General features: G+C 36.7%; 4 protein-coding genes across 4 annotated transcripts; 3 read left to right on the top strand and 1 right to left on the bottom strand.

Moving 5' to 3' along the window:
• The first annotated feature begins 71 nt into the window (after window positions 1-71).
• Psf3 (DNA replication complex GINS protein Psf3) lies at window positions 72-1,297 on the top strand. Its single transcript, XM_074097311.1, has 3 exons — window positions 72-278; window positions 356-627; window positions 1,031-1,297. The coding sequence occupies exons 1-3, from the start codon at window positions 191-193 to the stop codon at window positions 1,253-1,255; spliced, it is 585 nt and encodes a 194-aa protein (XP_073953412.1). The 5' UTR covers window positions 72-190; the 3' UTR covers window positions 1,256-1,297.
• Window positions 1,298-8,250: 6,953 nt separating this feature from the next.
• On the top strand, window positions 8,251-10,045 carry LOC141434847 (uncharacterized). Its single transcript, XM_074097300.1, has one exon. The coding sequence runs from the start codon at window positions 8,925-8,927 to the stop codon at window positions 10,014-10,016; it is 1,092 nt and encodes a 363-aa protein (XP_073953401.1). The 5' UTR covers window positions 8,251-8,924; the 3' UTR covers window positions 10,017-10,045.
• A 456-nt stretch (window positions 10,046-10,501) lies between these two features.
• Cdk5 (Cyclin-dependent kinase 5) lies at window positions 10,502-11,859 on the bottom strand. Its single transcript, XM_074097302.1, has 2 exons — window positions 11,051-11,859; window positions 10,502-10,881 (listed from the first exon to the last, which is right to left on the bottom strand). The coding sequence occupies exons 1-2, from the start codon at window positions 11,706-11,708 to the stop codon at window positions 10,643-10,645; spliced, it is 897 nt and encodes a 298-aa protein (XP_073953403.1). The 5' UTR covers window positions 11,709-11,859; the 3' UTR covers window positions 10,502-10,642.
• A 362-nt stretch (window positions 11,860-12,221) lies between these two features.
• zda (peptidyl-prolyl cis-trans isomerase zonda) lies at window positions 12,222-23,561 on the top strand. The gene is made up of 8 exons (XM_074097299.1): window positions 12,222-12,381; window positions 12,511-12,702; window positions 12,837-12,980; window positions 15,224-15,486; window positions 17,847-18,093; window positions 18,662-18,943; window positions 20,177-20,285; window positions 21,968-23,561. Exons 2-7 carry the CDS (start codon window positions 12,511-12,513, stop codon window positions 20,261-20,263), a joined length of 1,215 nt encoding a protein of 404 aa, XP_073953400.1. The 5' UTR covers window positions 12,222-12,381; the 3' UTR covers window positions 20,264-20,285; window positions 21,968-23,561.
• Window positions 23,562-26,383: the final 2,822 nt, after the last annotated feature.

The following is a 26,383-nucleotide window of genomic DNA, read 5'->3' as shown; positions in this document are numbered from 1 at the left end:
CTTTGGACTGTACAGATACCATTTTCTCACCCTGGAGTAAAAAAAAAAGCTTGTAAAAAACACCTGCGAGTGACCGAGTGACATTTAATTTGGCGGGAAACGGTCTTGGCTTCTTGTTATTACCTACGTTTGTTTTGTTTTGATAAATATTGTAGTCTGTCTAGTCTAGTCTTCTCTCTGATAAATCGTAATGAATAATTCTTATTTGTCTATATTGGACATTTTAGTTACCAATGAACGAGTACCATGTAGATTTTTACATGATCTGCCCAAAATGGGTTAGGTTACTATTTCAACTCAAATTATTCCCTTCCACTGATATTTTGATATTTATGAATTATTATATTTTAAATAGGATTTATGGACCCATCAGCTGCTGAAGATGACCTTAAAGCCGGTGCAACCCTAGATGTGCCGCTATGGTTAGCAGAGAACTTCAATTCTAGTTGCAGAATACCCTTGTTAACAGTAGACTTACCTAAAATATACAAAGATGCTTATAGAGAGATTCTGAATGCTGATGCTTGTACAGTAGACATGCAGAAATTGGGTCAACATTTCTATGAACTAGGATGCTATGTTGCTAAACATGATATCAAGGGTGAAGTGAAATCTACTTTAGTAAATGTAAGTATATACACTATTTAAAACGTTTTACACTTGCTTATGTTTCTTCTTAGTTGTAACACTCTTGACAGTGATTGTGGTTGTTGGTTGAAGATTTGTAACATAGGACCTTTATAACAACTTTTTGGGAAAATGAAACATGGCACAGTGCTGGAATCTGGAATTCGTAGTTTGCCATAGGGGTTCGCGTACCCCACTTTGAGTAACCCTGATAGACTGCTGCTGTCCAATGAGCAAGGTCCTAGACACTTACAGGAAGAGATGGATTAACCCCCTGTTATGCTTAAGACGCAGTACTTTTTTTAGTCCCCGCATACAAAGGGTTTCTATTCTCAAACTGGGCATGGCAATTATTAATCATTCAATATATTTAACAAATTTTAATTAGGATGAAACTTTTTAGACTTTCAGGCAAAGGTTCAGAATGCTGATGTCAGCCAGTGTATCCAGTGACTCAATTGGTTCCATACAGCCTTTATCAGCGAGTGAACGGAAAAGAGCCGCAGCTGCTGCTGCTACTGAGAGAGCCCTCAGCGGCTGGCTCCAGCGAGGAGACTGCCCTCTCACCACTGCCAACATGGTTGCTAATCACAGGAAACGGAAAAGGGCCGAGATGGAAATGTTGTAAATTATCAAATGATTCTAACTTTATAAAAATATTATGGATATATTTTATCGTTTTTTTTTTCATCCATCATCATTCATCCATTCCTTATCCACCATATATTTAACTATATTAAGAGACCTAAATGTTAGTGGTGTATTTAATAGTCTTAAGGTAAATTTATTTTTGATCTAACATCTACTTTACCTAGGCTAGGAGGGTAGGAAAATTAGCCGTGGGCGAGGTAATTTATCCAAATTCCTACTAATATTATGTTTGTGACTTACTTTCATTCACAAACGGCTGAATAGATTTAGTATTATGATAGTAGGTCCTCTGGATCTATTATATGCATGTGGGCTACTTCTTTTTCCGATGTTCCTACTCGATTGGGTGGGATGTGTTTTGTTTAAATTTAAAATCTTAACCGTGGGTAGATGCTTCTTCTAGAGAAAAGTGTCTAGTGATTTACTCCTTAATAATTTCAAGATTTTAATTAAATTAAGGACTATAAACCTAATAAGAGTGAACTTAAATATAGTGAAAAGGATTGTGCAGTGTTTACAAACATTTTAGTGTTGTGAATGCTTTTTATAATAGTTATTATAACATTTTTTAGTTTAAGTGACTTCTGAACTACCCATTTAAGTGTCAGGGTTTTATTTTAACACAAAATTGAAGTGTTGTGTTTATAATGGAGGTTGGGGAAGAGGATGAGAAATCCAATGAAATTCCCAATTTGGATTCCATGTCACCGGAAGAAATAACCAAGTTATTCTGGGATCGGACCTGGAATGGGATGATAATGATGTGGACCCCAAGTGCCAGGTCGGAAAGGCTGAGAGGAGAATCCTCGCCAGAAGAGGATGAGACGTATTTAGAAGGCTTTACGGAAGTAATCAGACGGAAAAAGAGGGTAAATCAACGCGACTCTTTGAGAGACTCTGCACAAAGACATTCAGCATTGCCGGAAGAGGATGATTCAAATACTTTTGTGGAGGTTTCAGTGAGTAGTAAAGAGGGTCTTCCAAAGAAAATAGGGATGGCAAGAATATGAAAATAATAGCAGTTACTGGTGTACTGAAAGTGACATACAAGAGTCCTTATAAAATTCTAATAAGATTTAAGGACTGTGAGTCAGCTGGCACGCTAATGAAGTGCGCACAGATTATAAATGCAGGCTGGACATGTCGTAAAACAAGTGAAGTGGCATATACATATGGTGTTGTCAAGGATGTCGATCTGGACATAGACGATGACAAAATAAAGATGAATTTCAATGTGATTTGGAGATCATCAGTGCAAAGAGACTATAGAAGAGACAAGGATGGGAAGTGGGTTAGAAGTGAAAAAATACGCTTACAGTTCTCGGGCTCGGACTTGCCTCCATATGTTTTCTCATATGGACTAAGGATGGAAGTCGAATACATTTTTCCTGTTACACAGTGTAGCAAGTGTTGGAAGTTTGGGCACATCAGAAACTTCTGCCCATCAAATAAGCAAATATGCCCAAAATGCGGTGCAGATCATGAAAATTGCGAAACTACGGTGTTTAAATGCACAAATTGCAAAGGTGATCACATGTCTGTGGTTAAAAGTTTGTGTCCAGCTTTCCATAAGGAGAAAAAAATTAGAGAGTTGATGGCTGAGAAAAGATGTACCTATAAAGTAGCTCTCTTAAAAATTCGGCAAGCATTTGAATCTGAGGAATCTACATCTGGCAAAAAAAGTTGGGAAAATGAGGAGAGTTCAGAAAGTAATACTCCCAGCCTCAAGCCAAAACGTTTGCAGATGCTCTAAAGAAAAACCAAGAAAATAAAACTGTAAATGAAAACAAAACCAGCGAGCAGGAAAACTCCCAAAGGAAATGAGAATACTAAAAAACGACAACATAAAAATAATGAAGGCTGTTCGTCACAGCAAGGAGAGAATAACGCTCCTGTCCATGGGAACCATGAGAAAGACAAAAACGATGAATATGATGATGAACCAAAAAAGCAAAAGGATACAGGATTATTTAGACGATTTTTAAACAAATTGAAGGAGATTATTTGGCTAAGGAGGATTGGGAGAAAAAATTCAAATGATTGTTAAGTACATTGTTGAAGAAGTGAAATTATTGTTTAAGGAATTTATGAATGTTGACGCGCTGCTGAGTCTTTTTAATTTCACCTGGGATGGCTCTTCAACGTAATATAGAAACATAAACATTATCCAATGGAATGCACACAGCATTAAAGCAAAGCTAAAGGAGTTGGAAAACATTCTTATACAGGATAAGATACATTTAGGTTTTATATGTGAAACCTGGTTGTCCAAGGATGATTGTGTTAAGTTAAGTAACTACAACATATTGAGATTGGATAGAGATGATGGTTACGGTGTGTGTGTGTCCTCTACCACAAATCTATTAAGTTGAGACCTTATACCTTTGTTACTCCTAACCCTATTCTGGAGATACTGGTTGTGACAGTGGACAATGTTAGTGGTCTTAAAAATATTATTTCCATTTACTGCCCAAACTCACAAAGTGTTAGCCAGAGCGATTGGGATGGTTTATTTGAAATATTTGATAAAGAGACAATAATATTGGAGACATGAACGCACACCACTTGTTATGGTCATATAAAACCGATTGTAAGGGAGAAAAGCTGTATAAAGCAATGTTTGAGAATAATTTCGTATGCCTTAACAATGGTACCCACACCAGAATTACAATAGTTGATGGACAGCCGCAAGAATCTTCTCCAGATGTCACATTTGTATCAACTGACCTTTCATTGAAATGCACATGGATGGTTACCAACGAGAACTTAGGCAGTGATCACTTGATTATTAGGTTAAAAGTGGGATACGAAAAATCTACAGTGCCTATTTTGAAAAGAAACTATAAAAAGGCGAATTGGAAAGAGTTTAAGAATAAATTAAATTCCGTTTTCAATCAGCAGCAACTGTCACTAAATGTACAGGAAAGTTATGATAAGTTTTTAAAAAGCATTACAGATGCAGCTGATGAAACAATACCTTGGATCAAAATATCGCAAGACCCTACTAACAAATTTTCTCCCAAGCCTTATTGGTCTGCAGAAATCTCAGAATCAGTAGCACAGAGACGATTGGCTCTTAAAAATTTCAGGAAAAATCCCACTCCTGACAATCTTAGCACATTGCAAACGAGGATATCACGTAGTCAACAGTTAATAAGAAGAGAAAGTGCTAAAGCTTGGAGACAGTTTTGCAGTGATATAGACACCGAGACTTCGCCTTCGGAAATGTGGAGGAAGATGGGGTGGATGAAGGGTAAAAAGTCGGCAGGCAGCGCTATTGATCCTGCTAAGGCTACTGAATTGCTCCAGTCACTAACACCAGACTCCGTCGAAGAGCTTCAACCAACATTAGTTGATAGTTTTAACCCAATTCTGGAAAAGAAGATCACTATGGCAGAGTTAATGAATTCACTAAAACGTAAAGATTCTGCCCCAGGCGCTGATAATGTATCTTATTCCATGATTTATAATTTGCCGACATCTGGTAAGGCAATGCTTTTGTATATATATAATTTAGTTTTAGCAACGGGGGCAGTCCCAGACCAGTGGCGCCATATTAAAGTTGTACCAGTACCGAAACCTGGTCGAGACTCAGATTCGGCATCTTCATTGAGACCTATTTCTTTAATATCATGTTCCTGCAAAATTTTTCATTACATCCTTATGAAAAGAATAGAGTGGCATGTTGAACACCAAAGCCTGCTGTCAGACTCTACTATTGGATTTAGAAGGGCTCGTTCTTGTTACGATAATCTGGTAAGATTGCTCACCACTGTACAGTTAGGTTTTTCAAGGAAAGCGGCCGTTGTAGCCTGTTTCCTTGACATCGAAAATGCGTATAATAATGTTAACGTGCACTTTCTGGTGAGGATGTTGGAGAGAATTGGGGTTGGAAAAAGGATTTGCCAATACATTTGGAACTTTTTATCAAGGCGAAAACTTCAGGTTACTGGGCTGAATGGCAACAATATGAGATATACCAGTGTGGGGCTTGCTCAAGGTGACCCATTATCTCCATTACTTTTTAACATCGCCACCATGAATATATGTAAAAATATTTCAAGTGTGCATATATCCCAATATGCTGACGATTTTGTTCTGTATGCAATGATAGATGGTAGAAACTTATTATCCACTGTTAATAATATTGAAACAAGTTTGGAGTTAGTTATAGAAATGCTAAAGGATATAGGTTTGTCAGTATCTGAAAAGAAAACAAATTTATGTATATTTAGCAGATGTAGGCAAAAGTTTCAGAACATACAAGTAAGAATAAATGATAATCCATTAAAAGCAGTAGCTAAAGTTAAATATCTTGGCATGTGGTTGGATACCTCTCTTCGATGGGGCTTACATATTAAGGAGATTTGTGGGAAAGCTTATAAATATTTAAATATATTAAAAATTCTATCAGGAGGCTCTTGGGGTGTCCATCCAATACACCTCAGGCGTCTTTATATTTCACTAATAAGAAGCAGAATAGATTATGGTAGTTTTTTATTTGGCTCTTGTGCAAATACTCATTTAAGAAAATTAAACCTCTTACAAAATCGAGCTCTCCGAATATGTGGAAGTTTTATCCGTAGTACACCCATACATGTGATGGAGAATGAACTCTGCCTACCGCCTCTCTCCATACGTAGGCAATGGCTGGCATCCAGGTACTGGTTGGGAGTTTGTTCGAGATCACATGATAAGGTATCTGACCTTCTGGAACAGCTATCCGTACAATGTGATCAGAGTTATTGGAATAATAAAGTTAAGCCAGTACTAGTCACAGTCCACAATTTGTTTAAGGATGTGGATTTGCACCAGAGCCCGATATTGGACATGTTTTCTGTGGACATTTGGACATCGTATATTGACATTCATTCTTGTATTAAGTGTGATGTAGATGAGATTAATTTACCAAAAAGAAATGTACCATGTGACTTGCTTAAGCAGAGTGTTATTAAAATGTTGGAGGAAAAATATGAAGGATTTTATAAATTGTATACGGATGGGTCCAAAGGCAAGGGTGTTGGTGCTGCATTTTTTGATCCTCAGTCAAATAATTCAAAACTAATTAAATTGCACAACGAGATTTGTATTATGAGAGCTGAACTGGTAGCCCTGCATGAAGCCCTTTCTTATGCTGTAGATTTGGAAAGAAATAAAATAATTATCCTAACTGACTCCAGGAGTGCACTTCAACACCTGGCTCGGTGTGTCTCGGGCTCCCGAGGTATGCCGATAGCCTACAATATCCTAAAAATCATACACAGGTTGCACTCCAACTGTGTCCAAATCGTGTTGCAATGGATCCCATCTCATGTGGGTTTAGCTGGTAATGAGCAAGCTGATAGTTTAGCTAACATAGCAGTTTCAAGAGGGGTTGAGATTGGATGTAAACCTTATGGTACAGAATTGATGTATTTAGCCAAGGCAAAGTGTAATGAACAATGGCAAATAGTGTTTAACAAAGTATCTGAAACAAAGGGCATTTGGTATAGTACTATTCAAAACAAAGTGTACAAGGTACCCTGGTTTGATTGTGCCAGCCTTCCCAGGGAATTACTTGTGCTTGCATTTCGTGTGCGATCTGGTCACATTCCACTAAATTATTTCCTAAATTTGATGAGAGTTGTACAATCACCCTTGTGTTTAGGTTGTAATAAGACTGAAGACCTCCTTCATTTTCTTCTGGAATGTGATCAGAATAAGGATACCAGAAACCGGTATCTGGATGGTATGGATCTGTGGAATGGAAGTGTAAATGTGATTCTGAGTCATCCACTTTCAGAAGAAGCGATGCGGATTTACAAGTTCATCAGACGGGCCTTTGCATCCAGAGACTAGGTTTCTGCACAAGAGAGTGTAACATGTATCTGAGGCCCCCATGAGGCTGGCATAGTCACTTTTAGTGTACTGAAGCCTCGTTAAAATATAAGATTAAAAAAAAAAAAAAAAAAAATCTTAACAGCTAAGTCTAGAGACACTAAATGATGGACTATATATGTATAAACCACTGTAAGCTCAACCTCTAGTAGAACATATTCACGTTAGACATCCTAGTGTCTTCCTTGATGCAAACTATGACGGTTTACTGAGATAAGGTTGTACTGCAGGTCGTGCTCACGGCGGTTTATACAAGTGGGCCAACTCCGCCCCGCGAAGGGATTTAATCCGGCCCGCCGACGAAAATTTGGACTTTAAAGTTGAATATTTTGGAAACCAATCACTAAATCGAAAAATCGTTATAGCAACCCACTAATGATTTTAAAAGACCAATCCAACGATACCCCACACTATACGGTTGGATGAGAAAAAAAACACCCCCACTTTACGTCTAGGTACTCAAAAATTTTTTTTGTATTTTTTATTGTACTATTTTGTCGGCATAGTTTACATATATATTCGTGTAAAATTACAGCTTTCTAGCATTGATAGTCTCTGAGCAAAGCGGAAGGACAGACAGACATGGCGAAACTATAAGAACAACATATATAACATTAGAAAAACGCGCTTTTATAAATGCACGTAAAAAGTTACCTTAGATTCTATTACATAGTTACATACAGATCGACCTAATAAAAGCGTGTTAAAAAGTCCGTTTGGACTATTGATGAACGCTTGGGACTATAGAAACCTGAGTTTACGGTATCTAGGTTTAGGGTTTTGACGCCTTTGGTTGGTAACGTACATATATTCATGCTCTTGACTGTGAGTGTGGTAGGTACATATATGTATATGATGATAAGTATGACGTAAAAATTGCTAATAGATTTTGAGAACCCCAACTTCCGTCCCAGCCTCGCTCGATATTATTAGGATGAGTAGGTAATTCGATATTTCGGTCACCGACTATTAAAAGAATACGTTAATGTCACTGTTAAAATAGCAGTTGGAAAGTGCAGTCAATCACTACCGATCTATGCATCTTCTAGCAGTCAGGGTTGAACTAACTAAAATATACAAAAAAAAATATAACAAAAAATTGTACCAACTACAAAAAACAATATAGTAATATATGCATTACGACGAGCATAAATTACCATCAACTGTGTTAAAGTAATTGAAATTTAACCCGTGAAGTATAATGCGGAAAAATATAGTCTCATTACTAAGCCGTGTGAGACGAAGTCCCATCCCAACAGCATTCTGAAGGAAATTGCTGCCAGATTTGATTGTCCGATCTTAAAATATTTGACTGAGCAGATAAAGAGTGTGGCGCAGTTTGTAACAGATAATATAATAATAATAATAATAAATATATGTCCATAAATACTAACACTAAAATAAGTTTAAAATGTTATTATCTTTTGTTTTGTTTGTTTATTTACACACTATGGATACTCTGTTTGTCCGAAATAAAGAATTTGGATTTGAATTTGCTCTGAAGATGAGCTCTGGTTGAGTTCGAAACGCGTCAGTGTTGTGTGGTTTACTGTATGTAGCCTTGCCCGTGGGGTCACTCAGTGGCCAGTTAAACGGTTTCAGTCTAAAGTAAATTTTATACCCGTTAAAAAGGACACGCGAAGAGAAGCAACCTTAGCGTAAGCCGAAAACAAACAAGCGCCAAATAAAAGCGCTTGGCACAGAGCTTACTCTCCCAGTTTTCTCTCAAATCTAAGACTGTGCTAGTGTGTTCCTTGCATACGTCCATCATGTCTCTTCTTCCCACATTGTGGCCCGCCCGTCTAAACGACCAAAGTTTCGGGATGTGCATCACTCCTGACGACATCATTTTTCCCTTCTACAACGCTAACACAAACTACTATAGACCATGGAAATGGTGTATGCAGAACGTCGTAGATTTCGGGTCGAAAGTAGATAATCAGACTGACTATTTTAAAGTAACATTGGATGTCCAGCATTTCCGGCCCAATGAAATTAGTGTTAAAGTGGTAAACGATCAAATTTTAGTTGAAGGAAGGCATAAGGAACGGAAAGATGAACATGGTTTAATCGCGAGACAGTTCACAAGGAGATATGCTTTGCCGCACAATTGCAAGTCCGAAGACGTTACTTCGAATCTATCCTCAGATGGAATTCTTACTGTAACAGCCAAAAAAAAGTCGGGCGATGAATTAAAGAAAAAAGAAAAAGTCATACCTATTAAATTATGCAAATCTTGTCCTATGATGGAACAGGTGAGAAATAAAAACGAAACATGCAATATTCAGAAAGACATCAATTATGAAATAGGAAAAGTTGACACTGTCAAGAAGAATACCCAGATTATGCTAAAGGAAGATCATTGTTGTTTGCTTCTGAAACCAGAAATTTTAAAGGAGGCCACCTCAGAAAGCTCGGAAATAAAAACTGAAAAGAAAAAGGAAAATGAAGAAACTGAAAAAGTGAAGGCAGTTGAGCAAACTAGTAGAAATACTTCAGAAATTTTAGAAGAAACTTTGAGTAAATCACGCACGGTTGCAGCCGCAGCAGCAGGAATATCTGAACAAATGTTAATTGATAAAACAAGTACAGCCATTTCAACATCAACAGAAACGATGGAACAAACATGTGCCAAATCTGCTGCAGCAGTTACAACATCATCCAAAGAAATAGGCCAAACTTGCATGGCCACATCACAAATGTCAGAGCTAGCCACATCTTCAAAGGCCTCAGCAAGCATGGAGTCCTCAAGTTACAAGTCATCTATGACATCAAGTGTAAAAGAGATTAGTGATGATTTAAGCGACTTTGTCAATGACATTTTATGCTATGAACTGGAAACTACTGAAGATACAAAATAATTAAAAAAACAGCCATAGTTGTACCATGTTACAAAATTTTATTGCCCTAAATTAAACTTATTGGACAAATCCAACACTACATTTACATATAATCACTTAGAAGAAATGTCAGTCAAAGTATGGTTAATAATATTATGTACAAAAAGTACGAAGTATTTTAAGTTTCAAGATACTAACATCATTATTAGAGTAGTTTAAGAAGAAGTTACAACATATACCAATACCATTTTGAATGGCACTACAAACAAACATAAATGCTATTATGTCTAACAAAAATCAATTAATCCAAATCTTATTTATATACACTGCTTAATTTATAATCTGAATTATATTAATTATTATTATAAATATAATTATGATTAATAAATCTAGAATGATTTTATTTACAATTCTTAAGTACACATAACATCGCCTTTAAATGAGATCAACACTTCTTAGCGTCTACACTTAACTAGGCTGTCTTGTGAGACTTGCCCTTTGGCATCCACATTCCTAAAATACAGTAAATCTAGTAACTACAGTCCGCTTGTTTAATTCTTGGTTTCATCATCACAACACTCTTGTACCTCTGCATTTTCACCAGGAACTAATAATTCAGAGGTACATTTGTATGGATGTATTAATTGTTAACATCTATCATTCTTTACTGACGGATTAAGGTCGTGGAAATATGCGTGGGCCATAGCATCATCAGCAGGCATTCTTAGAGCTGGATTGCAGGTAAGAAGACGAGCAAGCAAGTCTCGACCTCTTGCTGGCAGCCTTGGAACCACTTGGGCTAGCCCAAGGCTTGGTTGATAAACTGGGAGAGGCTTGTAGTCAGGGAGCTGGGTAACTCCTGGCCATGTGTCTTCATTAGGAGTACCTATAATAAAAAAAAACTTCTGTTATAAGATCTCAGTATGAAAAAATAATGTTATGTAATTTTTAGTAAGAAAGGGAAGACCTTTGCCCAGCAGTTGAGCATATTAGGTATATGCAACATAAAAAAAAATAGTCATTATATAAATTAATATTTTTAAAAAGATACTTACCAAGTAATTTGAAGATGCGTTTTAGTTGGTCATCTACATCAGAGCCAGGAAACAGGGGCCTGCCAGAATTGGCCAATTCTGCAAATATACAACCAGCTGACCACATGTCAATACTAGTGGTATACAATTTGGCTCCAAACAACACATCAGGTGGGCGGTACCAGAGGGTAACCACCTCTGCAGAATAACATTTCACAGGAATCCCAAAGGCCCTGGCTAATCCAAAATCTGCGAGTTTTAATTCTCCATTTTTATTGATCAACAAATTCTGAGGCTTTAAATCTCTGTGTAGGACATTGTGACTATGACAGAAGGCAAGTCCTCGCAGCAGCTGGTACATAAAAGATTTCACTACATCAAGATCTATCTCGCCGTTCAGACTGTCGAAGTATTTCTTTAAATCTTGATCGCAGTGCTCGAATACTAGCGTTAGCTTCTTTTCACTATGAAGCACATCGTAGAGTCTAACTATATTTTTGTGCTTTAACTCTTTTAGGAGGCATATTTCCCTCAAAGCAGACGACGGTACACCTTCGTCATCGTCGTCTAACCTCACCCGTTTTAGAGCAACTATTTCATGAGTTTCTTTGTTTTTGGCTTTGAATACGGTGCCATAGGTTCCCTCTCCTATTTTTTCTAGCTTCTCATATTTCTGCATAGTTATGATGCTTACAATAAAGGTCGTTAGAACTACCTGTAAAATTGTGAAATACTAAAATCGATGGAAAATCTAATTTTCACTGCTGAAATACCAGGATTTTTAACACAGATCATTTATTGACTGCCTGACCTGACAGTGACATTTACATTGACAGTAACTGTCAATAGACGGCATAACAGCACCGCTTTATAGCGTCTTTATTTGTGACTTTAACAGGTCCTAAGTAAACAATCATCATCGGCTTTTAATTATTTATGTTCGCATTTCTCATATTGGCTAACATGTTTTTATTATAGATTTCACATGAAACTGTATTCTCTACAATAGTTTGAACAGCAGGGCTACTACGAAACTCGAAGTTTGTGTCGTGCGGTCCCTCTAACACTTATACTATTAATATGAGAGCGAGAGGGACAGTACGATACGAACTTCGAGTTTATAGTTTCGTAGTAGCCGTACAGAATAAATTGAAATACAGATTAGTAAAAATTCTTGTTCTCGTACCCTTTCGTTTCGTTTCACATCATCATCACATCCATCACAAAACATTCTCGGTCAACATCGCTCCCTTCAAATTTGCGATTTTTTGTTCACAAAATCCAAAAAGTTGATTTGTCATATTTTGAAACGGCACAGTTTTGTTTATCCTTTCTTCTTTTCAAGCGAAAAGGTAAGTGATTGATAAAACCGTCTTATATTCAGTTTTAACCGTAATGATTTGCATGGTAATCGTGACTTGATGCGTATTGATAAACACTTTACGTATGCGAAGAAGTGCGTAGATAATTTTATTTTTAAGATGAGCGAAGAAGAAAATGCGTTGGTGAATCAGTCGGAGAGCAGTTCCTTTGAGGATTTGGCATCGGCTGCAGCGCATGAAATCGAAGAGGCCAAGCTAGCGGAGGTGGCAGCTGCGGAGACCGAGAAGTCACCAGAAAGCAAAGCAGTCGAGTGGCAGGATGTGCTAGGATCAGGCGCCCTACTTAAAAAGGTTAGAAACGTCACTTAACTTTGAACTTAGTAGCATATCATAAATTAACTGTCTTTGTTTCATGGTTTTACAAATGTAATAAAAATCTACCTTCCTTTATAAAGTAAATTAAATTCTTATGACCTTGGGTACAGATACTGAAACCTGGAGATGAATCTGAAGGATTACGGCCCCACAGAAGTGATATCTTGCGGATAAGTTATGAGCTCAAAATTAAAGGTGAAGCAGATGTATTTGAAAAGAGAGACAATCTTAAGATTTATTTGGGAGATAATGAGGTAAGTCAGATTTTCAAACTTATTTTTAATGAACATTTAAGGGATAAGTCTGCCTTTGTTATTAACAGTTTACTTTTATTTATGTAACCTTTTTGTTTTTCCTTTTTGTACAATAAAGAGTATAAACAAACAAACATTTCATCATACACTTAAGCTATGATTGACTTGGTTCTTATGCCTGCAATATGTATCGGGCCAATGTTAGCTAGCCTGAGGATAATAACTATGATAAATTAGCAATATGCATTTCTCCTCTGATTTCTTCATCATGCATGCTAACATGCATAAATGGGTCCCTTAGATTGATCAATGATCTCGGACTAACAAGTGGAGCAAGCTATAGCTTCCAAAGTTCAGAAGGGTTGCTGATTTCAGTCTACCCTCACTTTAATGGGGACAGATTACCTTAGTCAAAAGTGTCTTCTCATGATCGTCTTTGCATTCAATTTGTTATTTCATGTTAGCATCAAAGTATTTTTGCTCAAGAGACGTTTATTTAAACTTGGTTTAACCATGACTAACTTACTGCAACTAATATGCAGTTCCCTTTAATTTAAAACATCAATTGGGATGCACCAAAAAAAATAACCTATAGTTTTTATTTTATTTTTGGAAAAAATAGGATATTTTAAGATACCATTTTCATGGATTTTGAATTTGGATGAGTATTTTTTTTTTTTACGAAATACGTTGGATGTTGTCACAATGAGACAGCCACATTCCAATGCCTAGAAAAATTCAGGTTGTACATAACATAATCTGTGGCTGTAGTTTTATTTATTTCTCTTATTTTAGCTTCGATTGTTCCTATTTTTGTTTAATGGTGTGATAGTAAATAGATATTTTGTATTAAAATCTGATATTTAAATTCTTTTGTATTTACTTGTAACAACGTAATTTAATAATTTAATTTGTAAAAATACATTCGAAATACTCATATACATTTCGGACTTTATGATAAATGACAACTGTTTAAAGCCAGGTGCGCATAATGTGATTAAAGTTCTATCTTTGTCACTCTGCTATTATACTTCAACTTCAACTTCTTTGTTTTTGGCAACCGGTCGCTTTAGGTTAGCAACCACTACTGCCAATGACAACTGACAGCAGCACAAGTGTAAATCGTGTTTGACCAGTTTTTAGAAAACAGTTTCCAAACGTTGGTTGCCGTGAAGTGCTTGTTGCGTACCTAAAATAGACATACACAGACATTGAGATGATACGAAACATTAAGACGGTACAAACATTAAGACAATACAAAACATAAAGACAATACAGGTTAGATTCTGCTATTATAAGCAGGACAGCAACATTTCAAACTGTCAATTTGCTTAAGAGTGTAGACCTGCTTTATAACTGCCTTTGTGACGGGACACTGCTGGGGTCAAATGAGGGTCATTACTTAAATTTTGTTTATTTAATTCAGTTTTTCACATTTTTAGAATCTGATTTCTGAAAACACTTCACAAAGCCTATTTCTCCAAATGGTTTTCGATTTATTATATGTTGTCAAAAACTGGGACATCCCAATTGAAAGAGCTATTTCTTTTTATCTTATCCTTATCAAACATTGATAATATCTTGAAATTTGAATGTCTGAGTAGATGCTGTTGTTAATTTCAATTGTTTTTTTCTTCTTATTTTGAAATCCTTATATTACCCTACTCCTAATACTCATATTATTTTTATGGATAGTAAACTAAACTAGTAGTTTAGTTAGCTTATAAAGTATATTAATTAAATATTTGCATATTTAACTACAGTGTAAATATTGTATATGTATTTAGATTGTAAAACAAAAAATGTACAGTACAACCAGCATATTAATGTTGCTCATGGGGACTAATGGGATTTTTTGTTTTCCTGAAGACACAAATGAGAAAGAAAAAGAGAACCAATCTTTTGTTTCAAGTTTCAAGCAAACTACATAGTTTTAAATGTAATTATGTCTATCTAATGAGTTACCAATAATTCAGAAATTAACCTACTACTTGCTCAATCTCAATTAAAAATTTGATGAAAATGCAAATTAGTTAAAAATAAAAACTATTTATTTCTAACTACTAAAACTAATGATTTATTTCTTGTTTCTAAAGAAAACAATAAAAAGTCATTTATTTTATATATCTCATGATTTATCAAAGAATAGTCTAGTCACTCTAGTGTAGACTTAATAGACACTAGTATAAGGTATTTCTGTAGAATATTTAGGATACTAATGTTCTTGTTTTCGCAATTTCTAGATCCTACAAGGATTGGACTTAGCACTAACTCTTATGTACCGGGGAGAAGAATGCTTGTTACAAATAGCACCTAGGTTTGCATACGGAGACATGGGCTTGAAACCTGGCGAAAACCAGGGTCTTATAGGCGAAAATACTCCAGTACATTATGCCGGTCCCGCAATAGGGCCGGAGACCTGGCTCGAGGCCCGCCTAGAACTCCATGATTGGTGCGAGGAGCCAGAACATGAAACTCTACCTATTGCGGAAAGAATGGAAATTGGGTAATTTTTTTTGTGTTATTTTACGTTTTTACAATGTTTTACTATTAATTATAAGAGAAAAATTCCAAGCAGGGTATAAGGCCACATTATGGTAACTCTGTCTGTCTCTCTGTTACCTATTTACGCTTAAACCGCTGAACGGATTTAGATGAAATTTGGTATGCAGATAACATTACACTCAGGGAAGACATAGGTAGTATAGTTTTTATTCCGGTGGATTGCAAAGTTCCTGTGGCATAGCAAAAAATAATTCTTCACAGACACTCATGAGCAAAAGCATAAAATATGAAAAACAATATGAATTTGTCTCTCTTCATTAGTGTTAATAAGTGTAATTATTGTAATCTTGTGATCAGCTGGACTTTGTTGATTGTTATGTAAGCAAGTCAAGGGTAACAAATGTTTTATTCACGACTCTTCTAATGTGTTAACCACGTGTTAACCAAATCGACATGATGACCTCATTTTGATGTTAGCAATGCCAGAATGTGTATAATAGCATTAGACAAGTTTATTTGACGATATTGGCGATTGTAGCTGGTTAAAAGCTAGGTGTAGGCTCGCCAACACACAACATTGTTTACTGCATTTATTGAATCAGGCGTTACTTTGCGGAGGTCCATATCAATGAACTAAAAGGATTTCTTTGACTCTAACATCTGGTAGCATGGTGTATGGTTGTGTGGCTCTGAAGATGAGCTCTGATTGAGTTCGAAACGCGATGCGATTTGATGGGTTTGTGTGATTTGTGTGTGATCTTACAGTGTGGAGGTGGAGGAACTGCATGAACACGCATATTTTGCATAAACTTAGCTATCATAAGGTTGCCGGTGAGCAAAGAAATTCTTTTAGTTTATTGTTTATTGCATTAAAATATGATGCGCAGTACCCACATAAGAATTCAGTATATTCACTTGTCTATAGCTACATTTTTGTCATCTTTTGGAATTTTAGTAGTGTTCCGTTGCTTAGGTTTTTTGTACTATTGTAATATAACTACATACACATTTAAAGCCGGGTCTCCACTGAGCGGGCGGCCTCGCGCGGCAGCCATTTTCGGTGCGTTTTTGAGCCTTGTATCGAAAAAAATCATGCCTCATGCGCTCGCCTCGCGAGGCGGTTCGCTCAGTGGAGACCCAGCTTAATTTTATCATTGGAAATATTTGGCACACACTTTGTCAAAGGAAATATTGTCCCATAATTTGATACAATTCTAGATCAAGGCTACTCTTATCTGTGTTTATGTTAGCTAGTCACGTTAAAGCGTTCAAGAACTTAGTTGATGTTGCATTCTCTATCATAAAATAATTAACATGCATCATTCTGTAATCTTATCTATGTTAATTGTTGATGCAATCAAATGTAAGATCGTTAGCCGCCATCAATTGATGACAACGACTGTTAACACTGGTTCATATATTATTAGATTTTCGTAATGCATTTGTCTATTTTGTAGATTTATAATTAATTACGGCAGTCGCAAAAATTTGTAGTTACTTTGAACTTTATTTAGAAAAAAAAAAACGGTTTCAGATTCAAACATTCAAATAGAATTAAATATTTGTTATTAACAACTTGTACTCCATGTTTTAGAGTAGCATGAACAAATGTCTTGTTTGCATAACTACAAAATTATAAAGATTAATTACCTATAATTTTTTTGGTTCTTCATATATCTGACTAAACTCATAGTTAGATATTGTCAGTTGATTGTCATATAACTATTATTATAATTATAACTTTGATAACGACGTAATCGCAGTTTTAATAATGTTATACCTCTATTGAGTGATATTATTTAAAGTAAATAATACTAATTAAACATTACCTATTATTATATTAACTGACTTGAAAAAAGGGAGATGTTATGTAATTCGTTTTTTTTAATATATGTATATTTGTTACTTCAGAACTTCGTCATTTATGAACCGTCTCAAGAAGTCAGCTATACACTTATACATTTACACACAGCTATACATTTTATTTTTTTATTTTTTAGCTAAACATTTTTTACAGTTATACATTTTTTGTACTGATTTGTGGTGTGCTATAAAAAATATTTGTATTTGTCAGTGCCTCATTATAAGCCAGACAGACCTATCTGTCACAGTTGTGTCTTCTATCTGTCACTCTTGCTGGTTTGTGCTGAGGCACCGACTTTAAACTGATAGAAAAATATTTTCTTGTTTTCGTTATATATATTTTTAAATATTGCTGTTAAAAAAGACAACCGTCATTGGCACACGGCTCATGAGAAAACTGCAACCATCGTCAAATTAGCACCTATCAAAATTGTACTGCCATCTTCAAGACAATACTAGCAGATTTTTATTCTGAACTAATAAAGCAATATAATCCAGGACCCGTCGTCGCGCTCGCGGCAACTGGTGGTACGGCCGCGGGGAGGCCCAACTCGCCGTTCAGTTGTATCGACGCGCTTTGGATGTATTGGATGAAAGCGAGGGCGGTATCTCCGAACCAACCCCATCGGGTGATTTCGTGCCTACCACCGACGACCTGCAAGCTCTGTTAGAGGAGAGGCTGCGAGTGCATAACAATATGGCCGCAGCGCAACTGAAGGCTGGTGTTTATGAGGCCGCGTTGCAGGTAAGTGAAGGTTTATTTCAAGTTGACAACTAACTCTTTACCTTATATACCCGTAGACCCCTTATGAGAGGTGCATACGGAGATAAGAGTCCCATTTTCAACATCTACCAACCCTGCCATTGAAACATGGAACTCTAGATTGGTGGTATGAGACTTGCATGTTTCTGACAAGGTGACACTTACAACTCTTCACCATCCTTTCCAATAAACCACTCTCATGTGAGGTCTACAGGTTTACAATTACACAGTTTGGTTCTATTATAAAAAGGAGGGATATTCTTACCATCGCAGCGAGATTTTACGTTCGCAACGCAAAATTTGCAGATCTTAGAAGACCGATAGAGGTGCATCACGTTATTGAAACAGCGCCGGCTCTAGCCCTTGGTCATTTTGGTCAAGGCAGAGCGAAATTATGTACCGCTTCCGCGCCTCTCAAAAGGCGCCCTCATAATTTTACTTTGAAACTGCTCAGCTATCTGGCGCCTAGAGCGACCGCTCCCGTTCCTCTACCCCAGGGCCAACGCTGGGCACGCTTGAAGCATCACTTTAATCAAAACTCACTTTTCAGGCAGTAACCCGCGTCCTAACCTGCCAGCCCCATAACGCGAAAGCTCTGTACCGCAAATCACGTATACTCTCCGCAATGGGGCGCAACTCTGAAGCCCTAGAAGCAGCCAAAGCTGCGGCGGCAGCGGCGCCCGACGACTCTGGGGCCAGAAAGGAGCTCCAGCGTTGCGAACAGCGGGCCACTAGGGACCGCTCCGTGGAGCGCCGGTTAGCAAAGCGTATGCTTGGCACGCAAGCCACGCCGAAAGGAGCGGTTCCCGATAAGAAACCTTCCAAAGCTAAGGTGCATATTTAATGATGTCGATATTTTTCATTCTGATGATGATTTGAAGATCTTTGTTATCTGGGGGCACGGGAGTGCCCCCGCCAAGACGAGCCAAGCGAAGCGCAAGGGCACTACCTACCTTTTCTCGAAGCGCTTCGTCGTATTTTTGAACCTTCTTAACTTGGGTTCGGATTATACCAGATAAACACAATTTTCGGGATATGATGTCGGTGGTTGACTTATTAAAACTATAAAGTTTCAATTGCATAGCTCTTATACTTTAGATTTTATTGATATCTAAAATACCCCGATTTCGTCACTGACTCACTGATGATCATCAATATTCTTAAGGTTCTTCCTGAGAGCTGAAATTTGGTATGTAAGCTAGTAATAGTATACAAACAACGAAAAAATCTTAAAACTTGAACCCCCCCCCCCAACCCCTTAAGCCCCCCCCCTTTCACTCCTTAGCGGGTGAAAGTTTGTATGAGACTTCCGCAAATTGTGATGCTAGAGGTCTGAAAATTGATATAAGGGGTCCTTGTTATCCTTGTTATAAATAATAAGATATGTATTTTAGGATTTTTAGTAAATCATCCCCTACCCTTTAAATTAAGGAATGATTTGTTTCGGTTTTCCCATACAAACTTAATTTCATGCTTGAGATCTGAAAATTATACAAGTACATTCTTCTTACAAATTAAAACATAATTAAAAAAAGAACATGTTGTATAAATATCATAAGCAACTTACAAAAAGAAATGAAATCCCACAAAAACATTTCATGTTAAATGTTGCCAAGACAAGACCATGTAGCTCGCACTGTCAAAAAGTAATCAGATCTCTTGTAGAGCCAAGTTTCTAACCCTACGTGCCCAGCTCTAAATCTATAAGCCCTAATTTTACACTAAAGTTGCGACGAAATACTACAGCAGTAGCTCGTAGCGAGTAGTTCGTAGCGCGTAATCTACATATCCGCACGGAAAGAGTTTAAAAGATTGAATAGATTTTTAAGTTCAAGCCCATATGACGAATTGCAAAAGGTTCGTGCGGCCGACTCGCCAGTTTAGTCCACGGTTTGTACGCCTACGAGATTAATAGCGGGAAAACGCTGCTACGCGCTTAGGTGGTATAATATTTGACGAGACCTCTTTGAATCATCATCATATCAGCGCCGTAGGACGTCCACTGTTGGACATAGCCTCCCCCAGTTGGTAATATCAAACATGGTTTAATTACTATTGTTCATAGATGCTGATGTGGGGTTCTCTACTGCTGAGCCTGCTAGTGGGCGTGGCTAGCGTGTTGGTGTATCGGTACAAGATTCAGGCGCAATGATTCTGCGCGCGCGCGTTGTGCTGTAAGTACTACTTGCAGTGATCACTACAATCAACGGCCTAACCAGGCTAAGAGAGCGGCTCCATCCTTGTTATCATGTTCTGGCGTATCGCATAAGATGATTCGTTTCGTCTTTGCTTTTTGATAATGAGACCTGCCAAGAAATGGAATGAGGGCTATTGCGTATGAATTCACCACTAGAGGCGCTAGTGTAGCGTGAGGTCTCCGAAATGTCAAATCTCATAGTTTTTGGGTGAGCTAAAAATTATAAAAAAATAAATACTCATCCAAATTCAAAATCAATGAAAATGGTATTTTAAAATATCCTATTCTTTCCAAAAATAAAATAAAAACTATAGGTTATTTTTATTTGGTGCATCCCAATGAGGACTATCGTTTTTTGTCTCACTAGATGGCGCACTGTTGCGTGAGGTTTTTAAGTATGGCTTTCAAAGTCTGTTATTACGGGCGTGAAAACAAAGTTTAGATTAAAATCATATTTAATACACCTTAAAACCGTACCATAAAAATATCGAGCATGCCACAGTGTTGCATAGTCCCCGTTTTGTTCGAAAAAAAGGGAGCACAAAGGTTTCCGAAAGACAAAACTGTCTCAAAACACAGACATTCATTACCCCGGAACGCATATTTGCCATAATTAATTTCAGATATTGCAAAATATTCACAAAATTATTCTAATTATAAATAAACCCGCGTAGCTCACCCAAAAACTATGAGATTTGACATTTCGGAGACCTCACGCTACACTAGCGCCTCTAGTGGCGAATTCATACGCGATAGCCCTCATTGGGTCATTGGCTGTTTTTGGTCGGCGCCGTGCCGGTGCCGGGGAAGCAAAAATGTATGAAAATCGGTGCCGTGCCGGCCAATGGAAAAACAGTTATTATTCGAACGTTTCAACCGCCTCATTTTTTACGAATTGGCCGTATATTTTGATGTCGTTTTAGATTATTTGTTAGAGTTCCTGTATTTCTACCAGATAACTAAACAACTGTGACAGAATGTTCGGAAATTTTTACAGAAAAGTGTTCAGACAAATTAACGATTGGAACGCTCGTATAATGACCAATTCACTTCAATCTTTGATTTTCCGGTTAAGTACAGTCACCTGCATTAATCTGCCACAGCCGGAGCGTGCAGAAATATCTGACACGTGCTACCGGCCCTAGAAATAGAGCCGTATCAGGTATTTATACATGCTTTGTTGTGTCAGATATTGGTGCAGGAAAGTAAGTTTTAATGATAGGAAAAGATATTATCCCGTTCAAAAGTAAAACTTCGGATAGTCTTAGACTTTGCCCATTTGTAACTTTTTGGTTCAATGTGATAATATTTTAAAACTTACCGTATTGCTTACCTTGAAAATCGCTTTATGGGCCAATCAACTATTTTACCGACACTTTGGGAGTCTCCTGCGTTACCAAAAAATCGTACTTCCAACAAGATATTTCACAGTTTAATTGGTTGAACTTACGTAGGATGTATGTATTCATGTACACCATCTATAAAATTAGAGAAAAAAACATGTTTACTTACAAAAATCTGCAATTGTTTGAAAAATGTCGCGGACAGATTAGTGTCGGTAAAAAAGTTGATTGGCCCTTATAAATTTGTTTTCTGTACTGCTTACTATGTGTTGGTGTTTAATAAAGAGTTATCGCATTGTAATGTATCTTCTTCCAGAGAAACGCTGTTCCGAATCGAGGTTGGATGAGAGAGGAGTGTCGGCTACATACAGATCATATCATTCTAGACGCTCTGCTGGTCTAATTAAGCTTACACGCAGCATTTTATTGCTTAACGAGCTTAGTTAGCTAAATGATAAAATACAAGTATTTACATTGCCCATTTTATAATTTATACAAACAATTTTTCTAGTTTAAATTTTCCTCGAAATCAACAGCTTCAAACGATACGAATCCTGAATAAGCGAGTAAGCACTTAGAGTAGAAATTATTTTTATGTAAAAATGGGTGGATCGGTTAGTTTAGTATATAATATAAAGGTATAATCAAAATCTAAAGAAACGTAGCAAGGAAGATGCGTAAAATTGTGACACCTATTTATTGCCACGATCGGATAACTAGATTTTTTGTTGGTATTTTGGAGTACATGCTGTGCGGATTATGTACTCAGAAATATCGACAAAATTTCAAGAATACAAAAAGGGTATTACATTTTTGACTTTTTTGCTAGGTTCCTTTTGAAGCTGACTGTAAATACTGTGATGCGATCTGCGACGAGTTGCATCATTTTGTTTTGTGGTTCTGCTCCCGTTCGTTGTGCATTTATGTGGATATAACAACATGTATATATTGTGACACGTATAAGCAAAAAGAAATGAGCCGAAATAAAGCTTCTTAATAACCTTGGCAACTCGTGTTAAGGTTATATTGGCACGAATTAGTTTCGACTTGTTGCTTTTTGCTTTTATCGTTGTAATATTTTTGTTTGTGTAGTGCCAAAATTGGAGATATACCTAGAACCTTAGTTAATTATAGATATGATAAATGGAGGTATATATTTGATCAAAGCAGTATAAACTTCTCAAAATATTTTTCTAATCAATTTTATAAATATAAGGAAAGTTTTTTTCACGGTTCGCATTCCATAAAATTGATTGAAATTGTAAATGTATCAATATATCACAGAAAATATATTTTAATAAAACAACAAGTATTGAACGCAATTATGTTTACCTACTTTAAATCATTGGTGCTTTAAATTCTGCATTTTATTTTGATATTTTTAATAAAAATAAAGAATTCTAAATGCTTTTAGAACTTATGTTGAAAAAGTCGATTTCAAATTATTATAGAAATGAGGATATCTATGATAAATGTTTTCTATTTATTACATTGGAATAAGGTAAAAAACTATATATTTTGTTGTCGACTATTCATAAAAACCAAATGCATTAAATTGAATGATATTATATTGTAATTTTTAAAAATCTTACTATTGGTCTGTGGATATAGATCTATGTTTGGATTTTAGATATGTCGGATATTGGTAGTTATCAGGTTATCACTATTTCATCATGTCCTCTAAGCATCCACATTTCAATGCCTATTTGGGATAGTTGGGAACTCTTGCTCGCCATGTTACTATAAAAATCATAATTTCAAAATAATAAGCAAACGTGGTATTGTATTGTAATTAGATTTATTATACCCTAGGACAAAGGTTTGGTATCGGGTCTGTAACGTCCCAAGTGTAAGAAAAAAAAAACAAAAAAATTGTTCAATTAAACACTTAATAAACATTGTTGAAAATAGATTTTCTTTTATTTATATACTTTCAATTAACATTCAAGGCAAGGGTTATCCTAAACCATCCTAAACACAGCACTGAACGGATTTCCGTATTTACACAATACAAGGCCCGTGATTTCGCCTATGAAGGATTGATTTACCGGGGACTGTATTTCAATGGGCGATGCACACTTCTAACGATGCTACTTAGTCATTCCCAGTTAAAAGTTTTGGTACTCATTTTGCAGGAGATACTTTCACACTGTTTGAGGGATCTTCTTCGACCACATAAAACTTGATTAAACTTGTAGCGTAAATTGCGAATTGGCGGGGCCTGAAAGTGTGGGGTCCGGCCGGTAAAGTCATGTCTGCTTATTGCACACCATCTAATGCTCTATTAAGAGCAGAGACGCATATTTAGCGGATATAAAAATAGTTCGTTCATAGCATTAATACTTTCACTTACAATTTAGGTTTCATTGTCAGTCAAACGTTAATATCTAACTAAACACAAATACAAATATTTAATAATAATAAACTTAACCTCCTGGATCGTGGAAGTGATTTTGCCGAAACCGGTATTTCTCCAAAAAATCTAATTCATACCTCAGGTTGATCATTAATGTGGAAAAATTAAAATGCGTATGTCCTCAAGTGAGGACTGGGGGATCCAGGAGGGTAACATAGCATACAAGTAGGTACGTCACGTGCTTTGCTGCTGCTTACTAATAAGTATACTGCAAAGTTTGATGCATCTGTCTTTGTTTGATCTGTTTTCATTGTATTTGTCTAGTCTTTATTAAGACCGTTGACATTGCGGTTAATATATAAAAGTAACTAAATCTATCTCCTTAAACATTGTAACTAACTTCAGGAATAGTTTCTTCTCAACTTTTGAACAGCAGTTACAAGGTACAAACTCTAATATATCTTAACCCCTTAGTGCTATGTCGAAGTAAACAACAGTATCGTGACTGATAATTCTACCTACAACTGCGTCAAAATATCGGTAACTCATTATAGTATGCTGCTTTTACACAAGCGTGTCAACCTTTCACAAGCACAAGCGTGTAAACGCCCCCGTTTGGCTGCGTGAGCTTGGCAGAGCTTGCCGCCGATCCGAGCCAAGTGGCCAGTGTCGGTTTTTGAGCACAGATCAAAGGAAGCTTGCGGCAAGCGCTTGACGCACTTGCAAGCGTGTAAATGGCATTCAAGCGTTTTTATAATAGGCTTGGAGTTTGTAGACGTTTTGCCCAGTCTCGGCAAGCGTGTAAAAGTAGCAGTAAATTTACTCGCTTGCCAAGCTTCGACAACCTTTCACAAGCACAAGCGTATGAATGAATAGGGGAGTTTGGCTTGGCTTGGCTTGCAAGAGCTTGTCGCCGATCCCGGCCATTGTTGATTTAAAGGAATATTGCGGCCAGCGCTTGCGACGTATTTACACGTAAAATTATTCCAAATGATAATTTGATCAAATATATAAAATGCGAAATGTAAATATGCTAAAGATTCGTTTGAGAAATGAAACTAGTGCGATAAGTTTTTTGGGAAGTGAAATTTGGAGAAAAATATTTTGCCGAAACGGCAGTATGCCAGGTAGGGGTATTATTACTTATTACGTCTAGTTCTAAAGGGTTCGATAACTGACTGCACCAGTTGTCAAATGGAAAAATATCTTATTAAAACCTACTCAACTATCACAGCCTAGTTTTAATAGTAGCTTGAGCTATATGGCTCGTTAAGTGCGTTAGACTAATTATACACGAAATGGTAAGAAGTGCTTGTATGGAAAAAACTGTCGCTACGAAGTCGTATAAAATTTTTGGCGAGAATACTGTCCACACGAATAAGTGGTTGCGGAAAACTGCCGCCACCACGCTGTAGACGCTTAGGCAGTATACTCTTTGGAATGCGAATATGTTTGTGGCCCGCCACACTGACTGCAAATACCTGTAATCGAGAAATAGATCAGTCAGCGATTTTTTATGGACAAAAGTAATACCTATCCTATTATATATCCTTATTATATCCTACTTTTTATTATGAAAGTTTAGGTAGATAGATAAACACTGGATATTAGTGAAGAAAAAAAAATTATAGGTTATTTTTTGAAAAATTTACAGGTCTGTTTCTTTGTAAAACTTTTTTTCAGCAGGGCTACTACGAAACTCGAAACTCGAAGTTTGTGTCGTGCGGTCCCTCTGACACTTATACTATTTAATACGAGAGCGAAAGGGACGGTACGATACGAACTTCGAGTTTCGAGTTTCGTAGTAGCCCTGCTGTGCAGCTACTATGGCGCTAGTTGCGTGTGCGTGTGGCGTAACATGCTAGTACTTTTTTCTCTGTAATCTTAACTCAGTTATATTTATATGTGAAGGTAGCTTGAAATTGTTTTATCCGTTCGAAAACGCGTTTTAGAGTTTCGATTTATTAAATAAATAAATAAAAACCGGCCAAGTGCGAGTTGGACTCGCGCACGAAGGGTTCCGTACCATTATCTATACAACATTAGACATTAGGTATTATTAGGTAGCAAAAAACGGCAAAAAATAATCAAGTTTGTTGTATGGGAGCCCCCCTTAAATATTTATTTTACTTTAATTATTTATTGTTCTATTATGTGAATATTTCAAGCGTCTACCTGTAGCCGTTATTAATATCAAGCAAAAAGCGGCAAAATTTATTTTATTCTGTTTTTGATATTTGTTGTTATAGCGGCCACAGTAATACATAATCTGTGAAAATATCAATTGTCTAAATCTAAATATTACGACTCAAGAGATAGAATCCTGTGACAGACGGACGGACAGGCAGCGGAGTCTCAGTAATAGGGTTCCGTTGG

Source organism: Choristoneura fumiferana, chromosome 14 (assembly GCF_025370935.1).
Source record: "Choristoneura fumiferana chromosome 14, NRCan_CFum_1, whole genome shotgun sequence".
Classification (NCBI taxonomy): domain Eukaryota; kingdom Metazoa; phylum Arthropoda; class Insecta; order Lepidoptera; family Tortricidae; genus Choristoneura; species Choristoneura fumiferana.
This window is presented reverse-complemented; position numbering and strand designations above follow the sequence as displayed.